Source organism: Phaenicophaeus curvirostris, chromosome 1 (assembly GCF_032191515.1).
Source record: "Phaenicophaeus curvirostris isolate KB17595 chromosome 1, BPBGC_Pcur_1.0, whole genome shotgun sequence".
Classification (NCBI taxonomy): Eukaryota; Metazoa; Chordata; class Aves; order Cuculiformes; family Cuculidae; genus Phaenicophaeus; species Phaenicophaeus curvirostris.
The window spans coordinates 122,881,892-122,908,227 of NC_091392.1; the positions used below are offsets into that span (position 1 = coordinate 122,881,892).

A 26,336-nucleotide genomic window follows, 5' to 3' on the forward strand; every position below is an offset into this window, starting at 1 on the left:
AACATAACTGGATGTCCTGTAGTTCTGAATTCAAGAACGCCTACTTTCTTTTCTGTAGACTTGTTTTCTGAATCTTCATCCAATGGATATCCTGATTCAAAGATTCAGGGCAACAAATGAAATAGAGACATTTATTTCTAAAGTCAGATCACTAACATATACCTTCAGTAACTCCATAATAATGTTCAGAAAGTAATAAGTCTGAATGTGGTAGGTTCTCCTGCTGGTTTGCTTTATTCTTTTTTTAATGACCTTAAACAGTGTTGGGTACCTGCATATGATAGTAGACCTTGTTGTGAATTCTTTTGTGCAATAACTGTTTAGGATAGAAACTTCTCAACAGTTTTATCATGTTCTATTATGTAAAAACCTACATCTCTTAAATTGGTGAATTTTACTGAGCTGACATCTTTGAGTTGAGATACATTTGAAGAAGAAATCAAAGCCCTGGTAAAGTCAGTGGTGACCTTACAACATATATGATGGTGAAAGGAGAATGCTTTTGGGCCATGGGAAATTATAAACTGTCTATTTTCACTTAGTAAAAATAAATTCCTCAATTACAAATAACATAGTGTTATTCCTAAGAGATGTTTTAGCTTATAGTTAGTAACAGTATTAAGAAAGTGCCAAATAAAAGGGAAAGAACTACAGAAGGCTTAAGATGAAGTCTTAAGACAAAGACCCAGCATCCTAGATGGGTCTCACCAGGGCTGAGAAGAGGAGAAAGATCACCTCTCTCCACCTGCTGGCAACGCTTTGCCTAGTGCAGCAGGTGCAGGCATTAGAGTATTGGTTTAAGTTCTTGCTACAGATGCTGTCTGGTATAGTATCATCTGCATGTGCCTCTACTCATTCTGTAAGGATTCAGGAGGAGTCTCTCTGATTAAATTGCGGCAGCTTTTTAAAAATCAGATCAAAGTGTATAGAATACCTTAAAAATACAGTCGAAGTGGTCATCTAAGATATTAAACAACTGTTGTCCATAAATAAGACTATATAAAAAACCAAGAAGGGGATAAACTATTAAAATTGACACAGATGCACCTAGGTACTGTTGTAGGGCATGGCAGTTATTTTAAAGAATTATACTACTGTGTTTCTGGAAAGAGTGACAAGAAAAGCAGGGATGAGTTCTCATTTTAAGGAGATTATCTCTGGTGTTCAGGTGAGAGAACTATTATCTTTATTGTTATTCTATCCTAGAAGATCTAGAATCAGTACAGTTTTTGAAAATGTCTCTTTATTGTCTCTTAACGAAGACATTAAAGCAGCTGAATGAGGCTCACTTTCTTCTTTCTCCTTCCCTGAGGGCTAGTTTATTCTTTTCCACCCCCACCATTTCTTAGAAAAAGCACCAAAACATTTCCTTCTTAAATGAGATCTAACAGGGGACTAAAAAGAAGAAAATTAAAGAGAATAAACTCAAATGAATAACAAATAAGGGAGAATAATTTTCTTCAGTGTTTACTAGCACTTTAATTATCTAACCATTCTCAGCCCTCCCAAATATTTTACATAGTCTCTAGCTTGACCAAATTGTATTCTTTAGTGATAAAGTATATCACCCAAATTTTGAGATTAGGATAACATTAAATAAATTTTTTTGGGTATTGACTTTTTGTTGTTTGTTTGTTTGTTTTGGTCAATATCCTAACAGTTCAAGTTCAAAGCTTTCTAAGAAGTGGTGTGGTGATTTATTTTATTTTTTTAGTCTGGGAGGTTTTTAGGCTTTTATTTCTAAGAAATATCTTATTATATTTTAAGGATGGGATTTCTGTAAGAAGTTAGATGGAGGGATTGTACTCCATGCTTTTCAATGACTTTGTAAATCTCGGTTTACCAGGCAAAATTTTCTTTTATCTCTTTCTTTCAATAAAGAGTAAGAAAAACATTTCTTGAGCTGGTCTAAAAAAGTATGTATTACAGAATTGGCATAAAAAATTAAAGAAAAAATAAAGAATAATGTAGTCCAATCACTTATTTCTATTTTTAAACACAAACAGTTTTGGGCTTTCAAGATAGGCATCCTGGCTTTAGGATTAAATTAAATCAACTTCAAAATCTACTTGCATGTAATTTTTATGTGCTAGCCTTGGAGTGTCAAGGTATATAATTATTATTACATGTTTATTTTTGCTACTTTTCCATCTTAAAAGTACTATGGATAAGTTTTCTTGAATGAACTTAAAACCTGATGTTTAGAACTACTTTTATTCATTTCCTGCTTGAACTGTGGAAACAGCTGATCTGGATACAAACTATTGGTAGTCATTAGGTGAACCCAATTCATATGTGTATGTTATGCAATGTTATGTTATGCAGAATATGTACCTGAATCTTTTGAAAGCTTTCAGAGGGCTCTCTTTAAGATTTTGCTTACCTCCAGTATCAAATCATTTTGACAGCCTAGGGATATGATTTAGCAGTGAACTTGGCATGTGAGGTCTAAGGTTGGACTCAATTATCTTAAAGGCCTTTTCCAACCTAAACAATTCTGTGATTCTGTGACTGAAGTGCGTCAGTTGAGCTGAGGGGTCTTTGCTTGTCTGACTGTCTTCCCAAAGGCTGCTTCTTCTTCCCAAGCATTAGGGAAGAGCCAGAGAAGAAGAAATGTTCTGCAAAGATTACCTCATGGACTCCACGTTCCTCCTAACACCCACTGGATCTCAGATGTGCTAAAGTAGGGCAAATCACCTCGGGTACCCAGCAGGGACAGCTGCTTCCCAGCAGCAGCCTCCTGCCACTAAGAGACTTGCCCTGTTGGACTCCCTTTGCTGCTGTCCCAGGGAAGATGCAGTGGGAATTTGAAAGGGACTTGTGGTGGTTGCAGTACTGCTGCTAGTTTGTGTCTCTGATTTGTTTTGGAAAACGTCATTCTCCCGTTTCCCTTCCTCTGTGTGTGTGTGCATGACGAGCTTACTCTGTACAACTAGACAGTGAAAGCAGGCTACATCCATTTCTAGCTGCCTCTACATTTCTGGTGCCTCTTCAGCTGTGATTTCTGCTGCCACATGGTGAACTGGATAGGAGGTATCTTTTACTGCATGAAGATTGATTGCTGTGATTAGTCATGCCCTCACGTGCATTCCATGTTATACAAGAAAAAATTTAGAAACTCAAATACTGCTTAAGTTTTTCATTCCTGATAGATCACAACCTCTAGTCAAAATAATAAATCTGTTCCGATTCAGAATTGAAATTGCATGGAATATGTTTTAGAAGTGGGAGAAAAACATCTTATCTCGAACAAACTCCATGGTATCGAATTAACCAAAATAAAATTAAAGATTTAAAAAATCCTCTTACAATCCACTTACAGCTTCAGGTTTCCATTTCTGTTTTTACTGAGTTAACTTGATGATCAATGTGGATCCCACATATTTCTTTATTTGTCAGAAAGGGTCAAAGTACTGTAGGTCCCACAGCTACAATTATGGTGAACATCTTTCTTATGCTTCTTTCTGCTTGCAACCACATGTGAAAAAAGAACAGCATAATTTATTTCTTAATTATTTTCCTTATCAAGGAATTGTTTATATAATGTTTTCTAGTTATTTTCAAAACACTATGATTAATTTTCCAAGGTTTTTTTTATGGAAACAATGCATTCTAAAAAAATCTTACATGTCAAGAAAAAAAGCAAACATAATTGAGAAAAAAAGAGATGTATTTAAAGTATGAGTAAGCAGGTCATGAGTAGCACAAGTAATACAGCAGAGAACCCACCTATGAGCTAAAATTCCCTGCAATTTCTTTCCTACAAGATCTCTCCTCTCAAAGAACCCCCAGATTTAGCCCTTGTCTCCTGATTATGGAACAGCCAAGAAAAGCATATGCTGTCATTGCTTACAAATGGAATAAGATTTTAATGACTAGCCGCTGGTATCATAACATATAAAAATATTGCTTTCATTCTGCAATCTGTAGCATGTCTTATGTAGGAATTTAATTGACTTTTGGACCTCTTTTTTTTTTTTTTTTTCCTAACCTGGTTGCAATGGATCGGTGCACCCAAAACTTACTAGTGCTAAGTGAAGACTAGTAGGTGTCTGAAAAGAAGACAAAAATTGCATATATCTAGTTTCTTTAGGAAACTCATGAAAATGTGACAGTGGTTATTTAGAATAGGTTCATATAAGCAACATATGTTCTTAACAAGTGACATTCTTTGAATATCTTTTCAGTGGTACTTTTCTGTATTGAGAAGCTGTATGTATTGCATTGCTGTACTTATGAGAATTTAATATCTTTAGAGTAAATATATTGTGGAGAAAAGCATTTTGGTTTCCTATCAACACAGGAAGTAGAAATAATAAAATGGAAGATGTCTTTTTAAACAGTTTTATTAAAAAGATCGTGTAGCCACATAGACATTCTTATTATTCTGGAATAAGAATACCAGTTGGCTGGAAAAATTAGAAAGAATTAGGAAAAACAATGTACTTTTTTTGCGTTTATTTAACCAGATTGGCTTGTAATCTAACTTAATTTAAGGAGAACAGCCTTTTGGGAATAAAAAGACCTATTTCTTCTGGGCTTAATTATAAAGCACAGTCGTATCCTAGCATATGTTTTTTTGTAAGCTATTATTGATTTGTCACCAAAGAATCTTAAAAATGATTTAGTGTTAACTGAGACAGAGGCAGGAATAGAAGATTAATTACTTAAAGTGAATTTTAACATCAGTTCAGATAGTACTTCATAAAGAGTTGAAAATTTGAGATGACTTCTTAATTTCTTTTGAATTAATTAACATCTAGATTTCACTAAGGATTAAAAGTGCCTTGTGGAATTCTTAAAATTATGCCAATCATATTAATTCTGAGTAATTACTGAAAGGTAATAGCAACATCATAATGGGTATATGGATGCAAAAGAGCATTAAATCTCCAATCTAACGTGTGTTTAAATCTATATAAAGTACGAAGCTTTGCCTACTGAGGATTCAAATCAAACTCAGCCACTTCAGTCCTTGATTCAACGTTCCTGCTGTTACCTGAAGCTTTAAATTTTGAAGTTTGTTATAAATAATATAACTTCCGCTATTTCAAAATGTATCTCTCTCTAACCATCTAAAAAGTGATAATATTTGGGGTTTTGTGTGATATTTTAAAACTACATACCATGAAAAAAGTGTTTGGTGTTCAGCAGATCTTGAAAGACAATTATAGTCCCAAAGAATTACTAACATAAGCTACACACACATTCCAGCTATATTATTCAGATTTCGGATTACACCCAAATAATGTATACTGAAATTTGTCGTAAATCATATAACATTATTTTGGGATAGGAGATCACCTTTTTTTATGCAGTGAAACTGTTGTTCTTGGGTGTAATTCTGCTGACTAAAACTAGTACTGTATAATCAGAATAAAACAAAAGACAAATACTATATTTTATGAATGTTACTTAAAGATTGTTTTGTTCCTTATGCTATTTTTGGCTACCTAACAATGCACGTATCCACTGCAATCGAGTATTTATTTCTAGGCTTTTTAAAAAACGCCAGTTATTTTCCTTAGAGAATATAGCATCCTTTTCCTAAGCAGAAAAAGCAGGGGGCGGGGGTGAAATTATAACAACAGGGTAAGTCTCTCAACATGAAAATCAAGGTGCCTTTCATCCTTCCCAATGATGCCTTTTGAAGTCATCTCCAAGAAGAAGTTTGAAACTTGCAAAGCTACTTTGTTCTTGATTGCAGGATGAAACCATGTATACATGTTGCGCTGTTTTTTATCTTTTAAACTTATTGACTTGCACATGTAACCTATATGCAAAACCACAAAGCCAACAATTATCTTCTTGTCATACGGAAACTGTTTGACCCATATATGCTTCAAAAGGCATATGCATTGTGGAACTGTTAGGGAAAGATTACTTAGTGTGGGAAGCCTGCTGAAATTGGTAAGAGCATTTTATTTCTGCAAACCAGGATGCTGTGGGCACAAACGTAGTTAAATGGGAATAATTTTGCATGAATTCTGTCAAATCTAAGTTTCAATCATTAGAGGACTTATTTTTTTCCCCTGTCTCAGTAAGTTAACATGGTGTCTTTCTTATTACTGAAGGCTTTAAGCTGAATGACCTTTCTTCTCTTTAGAAGTGCTGTTAGCTTGCTCAGTGGGCAAAGATCGCATACTCTATGATCTGCCTATTTTTATGCCAGTCAATGAAATCCTGGTTTGCAATTGATCAACAGAAAGAACACTTTTGCTGCTGCCTTGCATATGTCCAACCTAGTTAGCTATAGTTCATTATGAAAGGTCGTAATTGTGAGACAGCTATGAAAAAGTTAACAGAAACCAGCCATAAAGATTGTTTACCCACCACAAATAATATCTAGATTCAGGACAGATACTAACCATAATTGGTAATAACTGTATTTTGCTGTTAGTAGATGAAGGATAGACATCAGCCCCCCTATGCATCTGTCTTTTTGAGGACATATCAGAGCTGATCATGCCTTATTGCTTCCTTTGCTAAATGTCATTGCAAGTATGTCTGAAGGAGACAAAAAAACCCCAAAACCTTCCTTGGCTGAGCTCTTATTAAATAAGAAGCTATGAATGGATTATTCTGTTCCCAGTCAATGTATACATTCATTCACTGGAAGAAATGGGTACGTCCCTGTCATATACTTAATCCCATACAGCAGTGAGAATATTGATGTGTTTGTACCATCCCAAGAAAAGAGCCTATGAATGCAGAAAGAGTAACACTTGTGTTGCACACCAGAAAGATTCATGTGATGGTGGCCACTGGATGGAACATGTCAAATAAAATGAATGACTAAACTGGATCTCTTCAGTCAGCAAACTATTCTTAGATTTCTCGTAGATGCTGAGCACTTTTGTAGCAGTAGGTGCTTGTGGTAAATCCTCATGTGCAGAACTATCTAATCCTGATGTGACTGTGGTTAGATGCTCTGTATTCTTCTCTTGTCTGGAAAATAGAAAAGCTGTCTATTGAGCCACAGAGATGTTAGCCAGCAGGTCAGTTCAGTCACTGCTATACAGAGCACCAAAGCCCATCTCAATGACATCTGCAATCAAATCACCCTTCTCTTCTATTCTCTACATAAGTACACACAGGATATCCATTCCATGTAATGTAAAATTGAATTATTGTTCTCTGACTTCAAAGTGTGTGATGGTTTGGGCTCAGGATACAAAAAAAAGGTTGTCATGCTGTAGAAAAAGAGGAGAGGGTGACAGTTATCACATCTGAGGTGCAGCAAAATAACATGGCAAGACTGAAGTCCATCTTCAGTAATACAGAATGTGTATTTGTAAAAGTGTATGAATCAGGATGGTATATAATTATGCGTACTCTTAAGTGTATATACATACACATCTGTATGTGTGCACATGCATGAGTTCTTGCAAAGCAGAAAGGATAAACAAGAATGAGCACAGACAACTTAAATGCTTTGGGAAGGTGTACCTGTACTTTGCATATGAGAACTGCTTAACAATCAGCCTGAAGAAGAGGGAGTTAGAAACCTGAAGGTTAAACGCGTAGAAAAGTATAAATACCCTCAGGTACTCGTAATATGCTAATTTAAAATAATGATGCTTTAACCAGCAAATATTCAATAGCTGATGAGACAGATCATTTCATTGTGAAGTGAACTTAATAAAAATGTTCTCTGAGAAACTAATTGCCTACTGGTAAATTGCTGTTTAAGTAAGACTTGCTGTTGCAAGAGAATTATTAACAACATCCTACACCAGACCCAGTGTTTCTAAGATTCCCAGTGTACTATATGTGATAACACATTATGCAGGTAGAATTTTTTTCCATGCTAGATGGTGATGTACATAACTATATTGTCCTTCGAGACTAGTTCGCATGCAGTTGCTGGTGTTGCACTGTTCGGCAGCCTGCTGGAGATAAGAAAGAATGATGATGCCCTAGATTTTAATGGAAATTTTAGAGCGCGTACAGCAGTAGGGCGCAGTCCAGCAGGGTAAAATGAGCTGACTTGCAGGCATGAAGGGTCATCAAGAAAGATAAAGAAACAGGACATATACTCCAGTCTAGGCAGGGCTTTTTAAAGGATATTATGGAAATGAGGACAAACCAATTTAATTTTTATAATGTCACTCAATTTAATTTTAAAATGCAAGGTCAAGGTGCTGTGTTTTTTGTAATGATTAAAGATTTGGGATGTTCTTTTTGTTGGAACCTTTGAATGTTTATTTGGCAAAGACTGAGCATGACAAAGAATTGAACTTGGAAGCATCAGAATTGTGTAGCAGCTCATCCCAAAATTTGATAATCACTTTCATTTCTATCCTGGCAGTCAAATTTCCTTAAGAAGCCTCTATTTTAAAGTTAGCTTGATTCCCAAATAGTAATATATCTGTTTTTTACATAAATTTTATAAAAACTACATTAATCATGTAGCTGATCTGAAAATAGCTCCCTTTACAATAAAATCTCCGTGCTTCTGTTCTTAGTGAAACTTGATTTACCCATTAGATGCGAGACTTCACAGTGCATCAGGTTTGTGATGCTGTTAGGACATAGGAAATTATGATGAATTGGTTGAATTTTTACTCCCAAACCCCATGCAAACATTTTATTTTTAATAAGAATTGATGATGCTGTACTTCTCCAGTATAAGCACATAAAAATAAAAACTGGGCTGAAAATTTTCCAGACGAGCTCATCTTGGAAGGGAGGCACAGTGTAGATGTGGGAGAACATTTTAACTTTTCTTCCTTTATTTTCTGTCTAGAGACAGAACAAATCCTAAATGAGTCTTAATGTTGGGGAAAAAAAAAAGTACAATGTATTAGTGCAGAGTTCCCATTCTGAAGTACATTCTCTTCATGTTGAGTCTCTCACAGAACCACCTACACAACAATGCTAGTGTGATGGAGGGTGTTTTGGGCAATTCTGAGTAGTTTACAGTTTGTACCTGAGCCAGTTTTTTTGTAGTTAAGTTATCTGTGCCTGCACTGTACTATGACTGTTACAACTGCTTAGTAGGTTCAGCTGGACAGGCTTGAACCACATCTTTGTTTAATACAGATTGCAGTTATTCTAGTATGACCAAGTCCTCCTGCCCAGCTCTAGTGAATAAAAGGTTGTGTTATCTTCCCCCCTCCCCCCACTTAAATTAGCCTTTCTTTCAAAGTAGCCATACTCTAAATCCTAATATTAACAGCTTTTCCCCCTCCCTGCTATTCTCTATTGTATGCTACTTTTCACTATGGTTGTCACTCAGATTTTATAAAAAACCTCTCCAGCTTCTAGGAGTTCCAAGCCATTCCTACCACATCATTTCATTCATGCTTTTATGTAGAGCATAATAGATCAGCAGTGGTGCAAAGCAGTGTGCAATGCAGGCTATTCAATCCATCACAGGTTCTCTTGAGTAGCCCTAATTTTTCATATAGACAGTTTTTCACCCAAAAATAGGAAGTGCAAAGATAAGCAAGATAACTCTGGGAAGTTGATTGAATGTTTTTCAAACATCCAAAAAGTTTTGAAATTTAACAGAAGCTTATGTATTGTGATTAGGTTCATCCTGTTGTAATTAATAGCAAAGTTGTAGTATAGTTTTCTTTCACGGTTTAAGGGGGCACGGAAGGAAGTGTGTGTTCGGTCAAAAGAGGGGAATAGAAGATAAGTGGACAACAGGTCTGCCAGTCAGTCAGAATCCCCATGAGACTGAACATGGGGGTGATATGCCACACATCTAAGCTTAGCTCTTATTTTTTAAACATTTCTGTCAGAACTCTTTATTTTTTCCTGCAGTGAAGATGCTAGTGTAATCAAGAGACAGTGGATTGCTTGTGTGTTTAAGCATTCCCCATCTTTAAACACCTGTGAGCAGAATAATAATCACCTAAGAGACCATGGTTCTTTGAAGGACAACTGATGCTAGCTAGTGCTATTTTTAAAAAATATTCTTTATACTTATAAGGCTGCTTTTCAGAAAACAGCTTTATGCTGGCTATCTAGTAAGCACTAGGAAAATGAATGAGAATGGCTTACAGAGATGATAAAGACAAAACTTAATAAATGATTTAATAGAAGATAAAAAAGGTCTCAGATTTTATTTTAAAAAAGCTTAAAAATTATGTACTTTGTTTTTTTCTTAAGAAATGTGGCTAACTATATATTAAAATAGTTGGGAAAGGAGCAGAATGTCAAACACTCTAACAGCAAGATTGAGAGGTTAAAACTGAAATAAAGTTAACCAGAAGATGCCAGCAATGCTAAAAATTAGGCTGGTTTATGTTTTTAATTACCTCACTTCAGCAACACAATCCTGAGATGTATAGATTTCAGAGGAAAATACATTCTAAAACTTCAGGAGAGACACGCTACTATTCTTCTGTGTCCAAATACGAAGTACCATTTTGATATAAGTGCTTTGTTACATCAATGCAAAACAGAATGGTGACTTTTTCAAAGCTTATACACTGCATGCATGAGTAGAACTTTCATTAAACTAATAGACTCCTGTGTTGTTTTTTTTTAGCAGTAGAGAATATTGGAAATACAGTCAGTGTTGGAAATAAGCTTTTGAAAATAGGTCAGAGAAAATAAAAAATAAGGAAAAAAATCCTAAATTTGCTGTTCTGTTTTCTTTAATATGTATAAATAAAAATTTATAAACTTTTCCCTTGGTCTTCAGCAAAGAACTAAGCGTAGCAGTGACTTGAACCAGGCAATTCTGTTGGCAGTTGCATATCTGGGGTTGTTTTCTTGTTTTTAAGGGAGTGCATCTGTTTCTAAATGATCAATGGTAAATTTCTCTAAAAGGTAGTCTAAACTTCAGAATTGTATACTATTTTATACAACGCATTAACACATTTAGTACAAGCTAGTAATGCAAATGAGAAAACAGCACAAATATACTTACTCTAACCACTTTGCCAGAGGAGAAAACAGGATTGCGTATGTGTTGACACTATGAATCATGAGCGTGAAAGATGTCTGCTTTTCATCCGTGTCCCAATTTTTTGTTCCTTGCTATATCTAGAATTTTCTCTGAGATCAATGGGAAGAGTGGGTTACCTTTAAAGCGTGATTTATTTATATGCTGGCTTTAGCTTAGCTGAAGTCCTGTCAAAAACAGAGATCTCAAATCTTGGCAAGGGTAAGGACCAAGAAAACCCGTGAAAGGGGTGTTACTGTATCATAGTACTTTTATGTCGCATGAATATATTGTCCTTACTTTTCCTGGCAAGATCCTTCCATGTTGCCTAACATATAAAATAAAGATAGAGCAGTGGAAATGAGACTAATGAGGCTAATATGTAAAGACAGGAAAGATAGGAGTATGATTTTATAATTCAATGTTTTTGTCCATTTTCAGCCAAACTAAAGATAGCTTGTCTTCTTCCACTACCAAGTAAACTCTCACTGATTCAGAATTACTCAAGTGATTCAATCCCCAACACTTAATTAAATAGGAAAATCCAGCTCATCTGTCTTTGTTACATATAAACCTCTGAATTGCACTACATTTACAGCAATTCAGGAGCAGGTTGAGCACAATTTGATTTTTATTTTCACTCCATCTCTGGGGCCTGTGTGGAGGACTTACAATGGAATGCATATTTCTGTGAGTAAAAGGTCTCTTTTTTTACAAGTTGTACAAGCAATTTATAATAAGAATTTCAAGCAAGAAAATGGCAACAACTTTGTCCTTGGTCTAGGATAGCTTTCTGAAATACTGTTTTTATACTTACAGATATGTTTCTTATCATGATCTTCTCTTAGGATTCAAAACACTTCACTTGAAACACTTCTTTTTTTGTCTGACAGCTTTCTAATGGAGATCATGCATACTGAGAAAACAGTATTTTAAGCACGATCTCTGTCTAAAGGAATTGTGTTGTCTAGTGTCTCTAGAGTATCTTGAAGAGCGTACATTATTTGCAAAAGCCGTGTTCTCATTTAAAATCCCATTGTGTTATGCATGTTATCACTGACAATACTTTTGGGAAGCAGCCTTCTGCCATCATTCCTGTGTGGTTATTTACCCAGACAAATATATATCTTCTTGATTCACCACTAGAAAAACTTCAGGTTTTGCAGATTTTCTGTGGAATAACACATTACTTTTGACAGCTTCTTTTTCTCATCACCTGGACTTTACATCATACTCTTATGTTCTATGCCTTTCAGAAAACAGGGAGTCTAGAATAAGGAATAGTGGAGGTCTCAATTTATATAAAAACTGTGACTAAATCATATCTTGCGCTTTTATTCTGTCTTGTGAAAGTCCAGTTTCACATAAAAGAAACTACGTAGGACCTCAGTGAATTTAGATACATCTCACCTCCATTTACAGATAACTGTTTCTTTTCTCACCAGAACTCTGTAGCTTTCTTCCTATCTGAGGCTTGATGTTATCCTTCATAAGATATATTCATATTAAGGAGAACGGAGTTTGGCAATTAGCAGTGTCATTAATTGGAAACAAATCAAGATTTATAGCACATCTATCATGCAAAACGAAACACCTAAGATGCTTCGAGGCTTCTTCGAGGCTAGCTCTCATAGCAACAAGTATATGGTTGGGATATTCCCAAGTGTTATGACATGTAAGACAACAAAGAAAATCTTGGTGTATGTTTTTGGTAGTAGCAGTAGACTGACTTTTGATTTTAATTACACCCTTTATTTCCTTATTTGCCTGGTCACTGGGACAATGCATTTGAGTTGATGTGTTAGTTTGTACAAACTCATGAAATGGTTTCACAGGCTGGTATTCATCCTGGCTTCCCATCTATCTTTATGCAGAGAGACATTATTTGCATCTTTTTCATGTTATTTTCCGATACAGTGATTAAAAGAAAACATTTTAATATCATTTGAGGATATGTATATGAATGAGAAACACAGATTTAATAATTATGATGGTTTAACGATTTTTATATGACAGCTGCATAACAATGTTTTATTTTGAGACTATACCTGCTGGCAGAGTCAAAGTAGGAGATTTCTGGACAAAAAACACCTTTCTTGAGCTCTCCTGTAAAGGGAAGAGCAGACAAGCCACAAAGAGGTGGCATGTGAACATTAGATGAGCTATTTTTTTTAATTTGCCTCCCAAAAGTAAAAGCTTCATGCATAGATGAGTGCCTCTGGTCTCCTTGAGCACAGAGCAAGGGTTGGTGTTCTGCTGTAAGCTTTTTCTGCTTTTGCTAGAACTGCTGAATTAGGAGGACTTGGAAGGATTTTTCAGTCTGTTTTCATGTGTAAATGGAGCTTATGAGTTTTCATTGTCTGTCTTCAGTCTTATCTGTCTTTCGTGGCATGGTCTGTAATGATTTTTTTAAATTCATTGTTCAATTTTAATGAAATTTGAAGCAGAGGTGGAGATTCTCAAATAATTAAGTTCCTACAAGCCTTAGGATATCAGTAGCTGTGTAGGACATGATTCAGTGCTGGCATTGAGAGAATGAGAGATCAGATGTGGTCAAAAGTTAAATTTTTCCTTCTGCAGCAGCCCACGAGATAAGTGAATGAATTTTGCTCTGCAGACTGTCATGTACTTATTCTTCCTTGCTGAGAGAGAGAGAGAGAGAGAGAGAGAGAGAGCGGGAAGAGCTGGAGCTGTTGTGGGAGGGATTGGGAAATGTAATGGACAAGGAGAGAAAAAAGCTGTATTAGGTCCATTCTTAGAGAATAAACTGGTTTGGGAAGGTTTTGTTTGTTTGCTTGCTTGTTTAACTTTCCTTCCTATGGCAGTTTAGTGTACGTAAGATAGTCTGCAGGGTAGATGGGCAGTTGCATAGAAAGTGCATTTCAAATTCTTGTGAGGCGTCTCATGCTGACAGTGGTTTTGTACAGGGCAATTCCTGGTAGGTCATGGTGAAGGTCTTCCCTGAGGAGCTGAACGGTGAAGGAGGGTTTCTTAAGTTTTGGTATAGCAATAAGATCTATCCCTACCCGTCAATTCTTGCAAGACAGCAAAACAATAACTTCCTACATGTGGACTGATGGAGAAATATGCAGCCGTTGGCATGCATGCATTGAGTTTTTAAATAGGGAAATATTATGAATTATTCCCCCATAGACCTCTGTGAACTCTTTAAGAGCTATCAAACTGATTCCCATATTTTATTTTATTTTCCATGCCCAGAAAAGTTGTTTATCAGGGTGGATTTTCTAAGGTACACATTCTCAGTCCTGTAGCTGCTAATGATTCTGCAGAAAAACGGAAGTAAGAGAAGTGGATTTTCTATCTAAACAAATGTTTTGCTATTTTATATTAAGGTTGAAATTTCATGACCAGCCATCTGCACAAACTATATGATGTATACTGTGTATTAAATATGAAGAGTCGTGGTGGATAGAAGAAAAATACTTTTTTTCATGTTAAAAATGACCATGAAGCAGAGTTATGTGCAATTAAGGTTTGGTGAGAATTATTTAGAAAATTGTAAACACTTCATTCTGCCCAAAACATTTGTGGAATGTGCTTATTGCTATCTACAACTACCTGAAAGGAGGTTGTAGAGAGGAGGGTGCTGGCCTCTTCTCCCAAGTGACAGGGGACAGGACAAGGGGCAATGGCCTCAAGCTCCACCAGGGGAGGTTCAGGCTGGACATCAGAAAGAAATTTTTCACAGAAAGGTTCATTGGACACTGGAACAAGCTGCCCTGGGAGGTGGTTGAGTCACCTTCCCTGGAGGTATTTGAAAGAAGGGTAGACCAAGTGCTCAGGGACATCTGCTTTAGTGGCAGATAGGGATGATTGGACTCGATGATCCAAGAGGTCTTTTCCAACCTGGTGATTCTATGGTTCTATGATTATTACAGTTTAATCTATTCTGGTTTTTTTTTGAGTGACAAAATCAGTTTTGAAGGCTGCTAATAACACTTGGCTTAAGTGGTGTCTCCTGTTTCCTATTAGTTATTATTATTATTAGCAATATCTAGTTTTATCTAACTTTTTAGATAAAACTTAGTTTTGATTTTAGTGATTCATTGACTGACTTTGAGAAATTCTGTAGATTTTTTACCCTTCAGCTAGGAATCAATGTATTAACTGTCAACCAGAAAAATTCTTCTGCAATTGATAACCATATTCTATGGCTGTGAGATGTGCTGCAGTGCAGTAAATAACTTTATTGGTTCTAGTAGAATTTTAAGCAGATCTCTAGTATAGCATTATTTCTGGTGACATTTTTGTGTGTTTAGTCTTATTGCACTGTTTTTAGTACAGATACAAAATAAGTAGACAAAATAATTTGTATATGTGTTCTCATTGTTAAATTAATTTTGGGAGAGACTTATGTACTAGAAGACAGGACTCCTGTAGGAAAAAGTTTTCACTTGGATTTTTTTGAAGGGTTGAATTGAAATTTTCTACCTGTACCAGTTGTTTGATGGGATGTAATGTGCTTTTTTTATTTAATGGTTATAAAACATAACTATTTATGCCATTTAAGATCATGTTGTTACTTAAAAAATTACTTATTTATTTGAAAAAGAAGCGTTTATTTAAAGCAAAATGGAAGATGCTGATTGAAACTATGTCCCATCATAGAAATACAGTGTCAAATTTAGGCATAGAAATTTAAGTGTAGAAATTTGTTTAAAAAAAAAAAAGAAACAAACAGTGAAACTCCACAAAATTCCCTAAATAAACCCAGGGGTTTTTTTGGGGTAAAATTCTATGGTTTTTATGTGTGTAGCACCCTGCAGATAAAATTAGAAGATAGCAATAATATTATCATTCTCTTACTATAACACTTTCACAAACAGTATTCGTGCTTTACTAAAATAATCTAGTGTTAATGTAATCCACTATTAATATAACATTGATATGTTGCCATCATTCTCTGATGCTACGTTGGATGGTGATTAGATGTCATAATAATAAGCTGTAACTAGCATTGGTTTTATTCTGCCTTGTCTTTTCTAAACATGGAAAAGTATACTCATTACTATGCTTAAAGTTTTAGAACCTGGGAATTTAGCAAACATTATACATTATCCTTATAAAGTGAAAATAATTCTGATTTTTACTTAATTTGGTATGTGTCTTCCCCATGCAATGTTACTTGATAGTGTAGGGTTGTTGGGGTTTTTTTGCCCCAAAAACACTTTGCTGGGACCTTGTTGAGAGTATTACTGAGTTCCCTCAGAACCCATGAGCCAAGGAAGCCAAACATGTTGAACAACTTAAAAATTCACCCTTCTTTTCGTATATTTGTGTGGGTCAAATCTACAGTAAACTACCATAACTTTATTAAATATCTCAGTAGAGAAGAAAATTTAAAAATAACTTTTTGTTTGTTTTTTAGCAAGTTTATAGAGTAGTGAGACATCTCCAGAAAGAGAAGCAATGTTTCCTGAATTCCTGTTCAGGATGGTTTTTTTTATTTCCTATCTCTCCATCCTTAGCTTTGAATTCCTCTGCCCGCAACACATAGTTCTCTCAGATTTGATACAGCTTTTTTGATACTGACTCTGGTTGAAAAGGAGAGAACAAAATTGAAGTTAATTGTTGTCCAGCAGAGAGTCCCAAGTGCCTATAAAAATTATCACAGCTGATTTGATTGTAATGGACTAATTTCTTGTCAATAAAGTACAAAATGTATTACTTTGTTACAAAAAAAAATAATATTGTTGTTTAAAACTCATCCTGCTTCTTTTCATCTAAAAGATCAGGATGCCAAGATGCGTGTTTTCCACTGAAAGTAAATTTTCTAATAAACACATTGATTTGTATGTTGAAAATGTGGTGCTGTGCTGAGAAAAATGTTAGCATTAAATATGCAATGAACATCAGTTCCTGAAAGTCTTGTTATGTTTATAATATCAACTACTTTGAAGCAAGCTGATGAATTTAGCAATCAGAAATGAAATTATGGGAATATGTAAATCTGATATCCCTTGAGTAGCAACACTGGCATGCTTAGGAAAGCATTTGAATTAATAAAAGATCATACCCCAAATGCTATAATTATGCTCCAAAGAAGCAAGGCGATGGATACACAGGCAAAGTCTATTTAACACTGAAGAAAACAGAGTGTAGCAGGGGTAGAGAATCACCCCAGGAGTTACTGTAGGGAGTAAAGCCAGTCTCGTTAAATTAATATAACTCAGTTGGAACGGAACGCCTCTTCTCCAACAGCCCTAAAAGAGCTGAAACAACAGTTGTAGGAATCCACAGGTGATGAGGACATGAAAGGCAATGGAAGAACCAGCAAAATCCAAACAGAGGAAGGACGCGAGATAGCTGCATACAAAATGGCTGGTTTGTTATCTGCCCTCAGCACTGACGTTCTGCCACTGGTTCATGTTGCTCAGAGACTTGTGGCAAATGCTGCCTTAATGGTGACAGGTGTAAAAGGAGAAGCCTGAAGTGGACAATGAATTCTGGCTGCCAAAATCCTTTGGTAAATGGTTTGGTAGGGAACTTTGGGTCTCTCTTACTGTCAAGATGGTTAACTTCATGTGTATTGTATTTGAAGTGCAAGGCAAGGAAATAACTTTGTTGCTATAGTCAGACTTTTTGCTCCTCTCTTTGAAAAATAGGTATTTCTGCTGGCTTATTTTGTTCTAGCTTTAACCTAGGTGAAATTTCCTGCAATACTTGAGTTTCGCCTCCATTATCTAACTGAACCTGTGCCTGTGATTTGTTCAGAAAGTGTTGTCATGCAAGGCTGTAATGTGATAGTGTAGAACAGGCAAATTATTAAGTAAGTAATATGTATACATACCTAATAACTGGATATGGTACCTAATAGCATTTTACTTCCTTTACTCTTGAACTTGCCTGTGTGTAAGCAGTTAGAAGTATACACGACTCATAACCTTGGCTATCACAGTAATTCTCCACAACTGGGGAGCCAATTTACAATCCGAGTATTACGCAGGATACATTTATTCCTTTATGACTTGCTATAGTTACAGTCAAGCCAGGGTAGATTGACCACCAGTAGAAATCTTTTTGCCATTAACTTTTCTGATAAGCAGGCAGGACAGAATTGTATTAGTTTAGTTCTGGGGTTCGTTGTTTTGGTTTTTGTTTGGTTTTTTGTTGTTGTTTTTGTTTTTTACTGAGGGGAGGATTTTGCGTAGTTTCCATAGAATAAGAAAGTATCAAAAAATGTTTCTCATGCCTGTCAAAAACCACTTTTTATGTTAGTGATGGAGGACAACTATGTACTGTTTTTCCATTTAAAAGAATGTATATACTATTTTGACTTACTATAAAATTAAGTGTAAAAGATGAGGATGAAAACTCAGAGATTGAGGTTTATATAAATAGTCTATGGAATGCTTGGATGGGGTGATATCTGCAGTAGTTTGTCTTAAAGGGAGCCCATAAATGACCATCAGCAGAGAGTCAATATATATAGCTTGTTCATTGTTTCTAGTCTGATACCTTTATGTAATAAGTATTTTTTTCATAGCCAGAGGCACTGACAAATGACCATCTAGTAATTTCAGAAGAAAGCAGTAATATATCACAGCTTAAATACCAGGATTGAAAAGAAAACAGGATGCAGAAGCACATTGTTTAATCCAGTGCTGCTGATTTAAAGACTAGGGGTGGTACTTTCAAGGTATAGATTCCATAGGAAAATAAAAAGAAATTTTCTAGCTTTTGAAGCACAGGACATATATAGGGAATAACTTGGCTTATGCAATATTTCTGTAAGATTCAGGAAAAAACGTGAAGTAGCAAAATAGTTATAACTACCTGCTTCCAATTTAAGAAAAATTAATGTATTTAATTATGGCAGAAAAATGAAGAATGCTGTTCACATTGAGTTGGAATAAAACAATTTATTTAGGTAAACAAAAAAAGGCGCCTGATATTGAAATAATTCCATCAGTATTATTGATGTCCTTGAAAACTGAAGAACAGACCATATTTGAAGAAACTAGGCCATGTTTTTATTTTTAATATACTGAGACCTGTTATGTGAGTAGTTTGATTTGTGATAGCAGGTAAGAAGTTAAAGATGTAGGACACAATTTTTCTTATTGTTGACTCTGTTCAGTTATAGCTTTGTAGAGCAGGTAAAATCTTGAAATTTTATAAATATCAGACTGCAAATTAAACATTTTGTCAAATCAGGCCATAGTCCTAACTTTGTATTATTATGCGTAGGTCTTCGAATTAGAAGCTTTTAGCAGGATATGAAAATTGTGTATCTCCATTTAGTTTGTTAGAAGGTACAATTGTGGAGTTGCACTGTACTCATGTTTTCTTGTAGACAACAACAGTCATGGACAGTAAGCAATGCATCCAGGGCAATGCTCATCTTGGTTTTTTCTAATTAAACAGCATCAAAATATAAAATAAATAAATAATATATAAAGCAGGATGGAACAGTATTTTCCTAAGTCTCTCCAACCAAGTAGTTTGCATACAAAATCAAACAAATTTTTTGTAGATATTTTACAGTATTTATTTTTTACTCTAAAAATGGGTGAGCAGCAATTCTGTTTTCCTTTGGTTTCTCATGTACAGTTGATGTACAAGCCAGTTAGTACAGATGACAAAATGCACCCTGTTCTGCTTGATAGATAGAATCTGCTCAGAGCCTACTGTCAAGTCTTTCAGATGTTGCTCTTTTCACAGAGTTGGTAATAATATTCAAACCATAATAATTCCTATAATTTATGCTAGGAAGGAAACACTTTGCTTTAAATTATTGTCAACTCCTTAAAAAACATTGCCTCAGTCTTTTACTAGGTTCTTGCCTCTTCTGTATCTATCAGCTTGCCTGAAATCCCATAATTCATAATAATAACACAATAACAAACATAATAATGAAGATTAAATAGCTGCTTATAACAAAGCAGCTAGAAAACAACATATACTTTTTGTTGATTGTTTTAATCCTAACGAAGTGCCAGTAATGTATCTCCAGATTAAATCAATGTGATTTAACTGCCTGGAAAATTAATTTCTTCCTTATTTCTAATAGAATCTTGAACAGAGTTACGTACTCTTAACGGAAAAATTCATTCTGGTAACCAGCTGCTAGCAAATTTGTTTTGAGGGTGGTTTCTTACCAAATGTTTTCACAATTCTCTCATTTATATTGTTGCATCTTTGTAGACATTCTGAGTTGTTTTATTTTTAATACTATATGAACATCTCATTTTCAGTTAAGTTTGTTTGCTTACTCTGTTCATAAAGTGATTAGAAACTGCATAACTGCAAGTATATGTATCTCGGATGACCTTCCAAGTAAGCTGGGAGTCCAAAGGGCAGTGTGCCCTTTTACTTTGCCATTTCTGTATAAAAGGGTGAAATGTCAAGTGAAACTACAAGAACCAGATTCAATGTCAGTATCCTTTTTTTAAAAAAACTAAATGTCTTATTGGATTGGTGTGATTTGTATGGTACCTAGCATCAAGAAAAACCTCTTCTATCTTAGGCCATGGAACCTAGACAGTCTTCATCAGCGCATGTGTTTCAGCTTAATCATGTGAAGTGTGTCAAATGCATAGAGCATTTGGAGAAAAAGAATAATCTCAAATTAAGTTCTTTATGGTGATCTGAAATCCAGATGGCGAGAAGCTTTCTCTCATATTCTGGTGTAAGTTCACACTTCTTCCTACACATCCTGTGCAAGGTTCCCATTCTGGCATTAGGAATCATAATTTGAAAGACCACCTCTGCCACTGCCTTATTTTCTTTTTTAATTTTGTGAGTAAGGCCTGTTGCGTAATATGCCACAGAATAAATCAGAAAACTACCTTGGTTTATTTTGTGTGAATCGAAATAAATGTGGAAATCATGTAATAGCTGCTGTATTATTTTTTTGTGAGTATGCTGGGGGAGATAAACTAATTTAAGATGCTATGAATGCCGGAAAAGGGCTCACTAAAAGTATTTAAAGAGATTTTTAATTAACATTTTACTTTAATCATCCATCAGTATACTAATAAACTTCTGTCATTTAGAAAAACTGGTACAAAGGTAACCTCGAATTTCTACAAATTCTAATTCTAAAAACATTGGAGTTAAGGGAGCAGAATTTCCCCTCTTTGTTCACCTTTCCCTGATCTCCTATTCCAAATGAACAGTCCTGCTGTGTATAAGTAGAAGTTATGTTCTGAGTTATTTTTATTAAGTGGCATGGATCTGAAGCTCATACAGGTACATGCAACAGCACAATTGTTTCAGGTACCTTGCTGGAAATAAGCCACTTACTGTGATGTATTTTCCTTAGACTATGAATCTTATTGTTGTGATTTACCTGTGTAATGTTCCCTACTGCATAATGCAAAGGCTCTAGCACCAAAATAAATGTGAAATACAGTGAATGCATAAAAAACATAGATATTCATGTTAAACTGGGCATTACCGAAACTGAGGTGTGTGCTGGAAAGACTAATGCATTTCAGACTCACGATAATACAGAATTTTTGCATTTAGGCAAACTACCTGCCCATTACTGCTATTTACACCTGGTAGTGAATCATGAACCTGAAAATAACAGCTTAAGGTTATTGTGTTATTGTATTAATGTGCATCATGGAAAGACAAGAAATTCTAATGTCTCAAAGAGGTTTTATGAGGCTTTTCTGAGTCTTAGAAGATCTTGCAGTTTCTGCTGCAATGCTGTCTTAAAATCTTACACATTCTACAAGCAAAGTGAAGTGTGCTGGGACACTCTGGACCAGCAAAGTGCTTGACATGACGTGACTGGACTGTTGTAGCTTGCTAAGATGCAGCAGAAAAAGTTTTCTCATCCTGTCAAAACAGAATGTAACTGTACTCTGATTACTGCAACTGAGGTGTGGTCATGTTAAAACAAGTTACCTTCCATTGTGGTTCAGTTCATGAATCATAAACTCATGTCTCAGTATCTAATGGACAAAATATACATATGTGTGAATAGTTATGTCCATCTGTTACATTCCTAGAAAGTTGTAATCCTGCCAATTTTAACCAGTTAATGGGCTATTTTATTAATTTAATGTTTCTATGAATATTTACTAACTTGCTCTGTAATTGATATTATGTGTTTAGAAAGGGAAAACAAGCATTTAATGTCAATCCAGAGTATAGCGTGCTAAAATATTTGGTTTATTCCAGAAAAGGTAGATTCACTATTTAACTTGGAAGCTCTTGTATGTAGATAACATTCAAACACACTTCTTGAGATAGTGAAACCCATCGTAAGTATGAATTCCACGATGTAGATTGTTGAAGTTATTTCAGTTTGTGCTTATTTTAGCAGTAAACTGTTGAAAATGATTTTACACTTCCCTGCTTGTACATTTTGAGGAATTCAAGGAAAAAATTATTTATACTCTACTGATGATTAAAAATACAAAAGCATTTATTTCCTTATTTATAAACATGATCTTTCTTAAACAGCCATACAGTGTTAAAGTATAAGCTACAGAGTCAGAACTGTGTAGTTTTTAAATATAAAGTAAGTTAGCTATAGGTATAATAGTCCTTTAATGATAAAAACTGTAGAAAATGTATCCTAATACATTTATTAAAATGTGAAAAATTGTCCATTTTGGTTATTTTTTGATAGTTTTTTCTTCTGGTTGTGTAAGTAGACACAATATAAGTAATACTTTTGATTGGAAGGGTACCTCCCCCCAACCCTGCCAAGAAAACTGACCCTTCCCCCCCAAAAAAACCCAACCAAAACCCATGAAGGAATGGATTATCAGGTTTCTCACTACTGGAGCCAAATGTATTCTTTAATGGAATAAGAAGAACTACTTCTAGCAGTCTTTTATTTCTCAGAATTGCTTATTTGTGTTTTTAGCTGGTAGGAACTGCAAACACTGTGCTTTTTAAATTTTACAGTGCTTCACAGGCTATTAAACAAACATGGTGTGTACCTTTGAGGGTTTAGAAACAAATTTGTTCACAACGTTCCCTTATTAATTGACCTGCAGAATATTACTGTAATGATCCCTAGCAGCCAAGAATACAGGAGGGGAGGAAAATGGCTCCAGGGGTGTATTGAAAGGTACATGTTGCAAAACCATGAGATGTCTTTCTGTCTACTTGGCTTGGATTTTTCATTTGGAATTCAGAGGAGAGCAAGATATTTCACCTCTTTCCATCTGGCCAATATGTGATGAAGCGTTTTATTTCATGCTTGACATTATTATGAATACGTGTATGTGGTGGGTATTTTGCAGGAGCTTCAGGATGGAATTGGGCAACAGCAAACTGTTGTCAAAACATTGAATGTAGCTGGTGAAGAGATTATTGAGCAGTCATCAACAACAGATGCTAAGGTGCTGAAGGAACAACTGGAAAGTTTGAATACCCGGTGGCAGGAGATCTGCAGACAGCTGGTAGAGAAAAAAAAGAGGTAGGTTAAAAGAGAGAAAAAAACCAAACTTGTGAAATTTGTTTGGGTTACTTTAGATTGCTTCTGGCTTAAACATTCAAAGAAGAGCTCAACTTCTGGAGTTTTCATATTCATAATGAATTATGAATAAATGGATTCCAAATACATGATAATTTGTTTAATTCTTCTTTCCTACCTACTCCTTTCAGTGACCACCACTCCCTTCAGTACTCCAAATTTTATAATTCCACTCCTAATGCTTAAAAAACCCAAACAAGCATATATTACTGCTTGATTAAAAACAGAGCAGATTGGAGCTTCACTTACAGAATTTACAGTTGACTTAACATCTTTCTATTTGATGGTATGTCATTAAAATATCTCTCTATAGTACTAATAATACTTTAGCTAATTGATGTAGTTAATCCTAATCTAATTTACTTCTCATCATTAATGCCATTAACATCTGCCTTTCATATGTCAGATAAGAGGAATGGATTGGTTAATTTAATGTTATTTATGATCACTTTTGGATCAATTTGTTTTTCTCATGCAGTCACAGGAAGCCAGAGCATTTCAGTTACAGATAACAGAAAATGTTGATTTCTTTAAAATAAGACTTTCCATTTGAAAAGAAACTAAATATTTTTTTTTGCTTTTTATACTAGGTTTTATATAAGCCTATGCTCTTAACCTAGATGCTAGGCCTAAACTGATTTGACATTCTGCTTTAAAATACAGTTACTGATAGAGCTTTCTTCACATGTGCTTCTTTTGAAACCCAGAATATTCCTTATAGAAGTTGGTTAATGACTGCTAGAGAGGTACTAGAACTATTAGTATACAATAGTTTTGTAACTTCTGATGTGTCCTGTACCATTTTTCTTTTTAATTTAGAGCTTTTGGAGGCAAAACCTGTGAAAATATTCACTAGGGGGTAAGGGTGCATCCTGAAAGGTTTTAGTTGAGTTTAATCATGATTAAGATTCCACTTGGAACATATTAAAAGGAGACTCAACAAGTAATCTATGGCTGTCAGAAGCTACAGCATCTTACAGGGCTGTTTAATCCTGTGCATTAAAGCATGAAAATTCTGTTTAGTTTAATTATTTCCAGGTGTTGATGGTAATACTACTTGTTAAACAGGGGAGTCCTTGGTCTCTATCACACTAAATGTTGGGTTTTTTGGACAATAGAAACCAATTTGTGTTTCCAAGCCTTAACTTATTATGTAGGTACTAACATTTAGAAAACAATACCACATCATTTTAATAGCCCTGTGAAATGTTGCAGCAACACAAAAGAAAGAAATTGGTGGATGAGCTTTGTCAGAGAAGATTAAATAAGTTCTAATAATGATTGGTGTTGCACTTTCTTTCGTTTATCAATAGAAATATGTATCTGAATATTATTTTTGTTCAAGGTGATGTTAGCAGTATATGGCATTTCTTGGCACATGCTATATTTTAAGGAAGTTTGGGATCTGTTCAGTAGGAGTAATACAGTTATGTTACCTAAATGAAGGACCTTAAACATTTGCACATTCATTTCTCCTTTTGGTCTGTTTGATTTGTTGACTAATTGGTTTGTTTTCCTCTGAAATGACAGCTTGTGTTATTTTGAGGACAAGGTTGCAGACACCTAGATTAGTGAACTCAGCATGAATAAATGCATTGCTGTAGAAACGATACAGATAGCATTGTGTTAAACTAATATAGGTGCTTTTGATGTACTGCAGTGAGACTCCTGTGCATCAAGATGATGTAGTTCACACTTCTATTCATTACCAAGTGTTACTGGCTGAGTCAGAGCAAGAGAATGCTTTCTGCTTTTAGATCTTGGAAACGAATCCTAACCTCAGCATAGGTGCTGCCTCCCAGTACATGCTTATTCTTCTTTTCCCCTCAACTCTTCACTCTCACAAACTGGCTTTTCAAAGGAAAGAAACCTGGATGACTGGAATATGTGGTGTGTTCTAGCTAGGTCTCAGTTATTGATGATCCTAGGCATGAAGATACTATAAACTTGTCTGCTGAACAGTTTTAATTTAGCCTTGGTGTCATGGGATTTTCATCTCTCTTATGCTTTAGCATCTTTCAGTTGTTCATTATCTAATGGTCCTAGTTTGGTTTGGAAAACAGTTAAATGCTCTGTTTTGGGGACTTGAAACCCATGTCACGCAAAGTGACTTAATTATCCATTAAGAACAAAGCACGGGGCAACCAAGAAAAGTTGAGGGAAGTAACTTCTACTTGGCCTCTCCAGTATGGTATCACTTCTTGCTCATACAGACTCTCCCCTGTATGTGTGTCTCAGTGTACGTTTCTACAAGAGCCATTCTCATGAGACCAGTATTGAATAGAAGCAGCTGAATTCACTTCACTACCGCTAGCAATTGCAGTTAAACAGTGCTTAGCTAAGTCCTGTCAAGAACTATATAACTTTTAACTTGAACCTAGGCTTTGAACTGGTACCATGCCAGATATCTGATACCTTCCATATTTTATGGGCTTTGCCACTGTCTCGGTCTGTATACCTTTCTCTTCTGTGTCTTGCTCTATATTGTTTTCTTTGTTGTCCAAGAGGTCACTGCCAGCAGTCCAAAAAAGTTAATATAGTCATGGAAATATCCATTGCATTGCAACTATTGAGTTGTAGAATGGCAAACTTACTTCTGTATCGCAGTATGATATAAATTACCATAGACCTGAGTGGATTAAAATATTTTTACTCCTCTTTTTCAGAATAGATTATTTTCTAGACTCCTGAGCCAGTATGCTTATATCTTGGATCACTTAAGTTTTAATAGTCCTTTAATATTTATCTATCTTTCCTAAAATGTTTACAGTCAAAATAATTCTATTATTGTGAGGAGGATTTTTTAAAGTCAGTTTAGAGAATGAGAAGAGAGAACCACATTTAAAAAGCATAATGGAAAAACATGATGTTGAAAGGAGAGCAGACTGGGTAGAATACATTTCCATTTAAAATTTCAAATAAAAATAAAATAGATACTAACATTTAGAATACTCTAGAAGTCAGAAA

The 26,336-nt window shown here is 35.2% G+C and overlaps 1 protein-coding gene across 4 annotated transcripts in view; it reads left to right on the top strand.

Moving 5' to 3' along the window:
- DMD (dystrophin) overlaps positions 1-26,336 on the top strand; it is a 1,224,073-nt gene that overhangs the window by 773,104 nt on the left and 424,633 nt on the right. For all 4 annotated transcript variants that reach the window (XM_069873469.1, XM_069873460.1, XM_069873489.1 and 1 more), the window contains one exon: positions 23,137-23,312. In XM_069873469.1, coding sequence (XP_069729570.1) covers positions 23,137-23,312 — 176 coding nt within the window. The remainder of the gene's footprint in view (positions 1-23,136; positions 23,313-26,336) is intronic.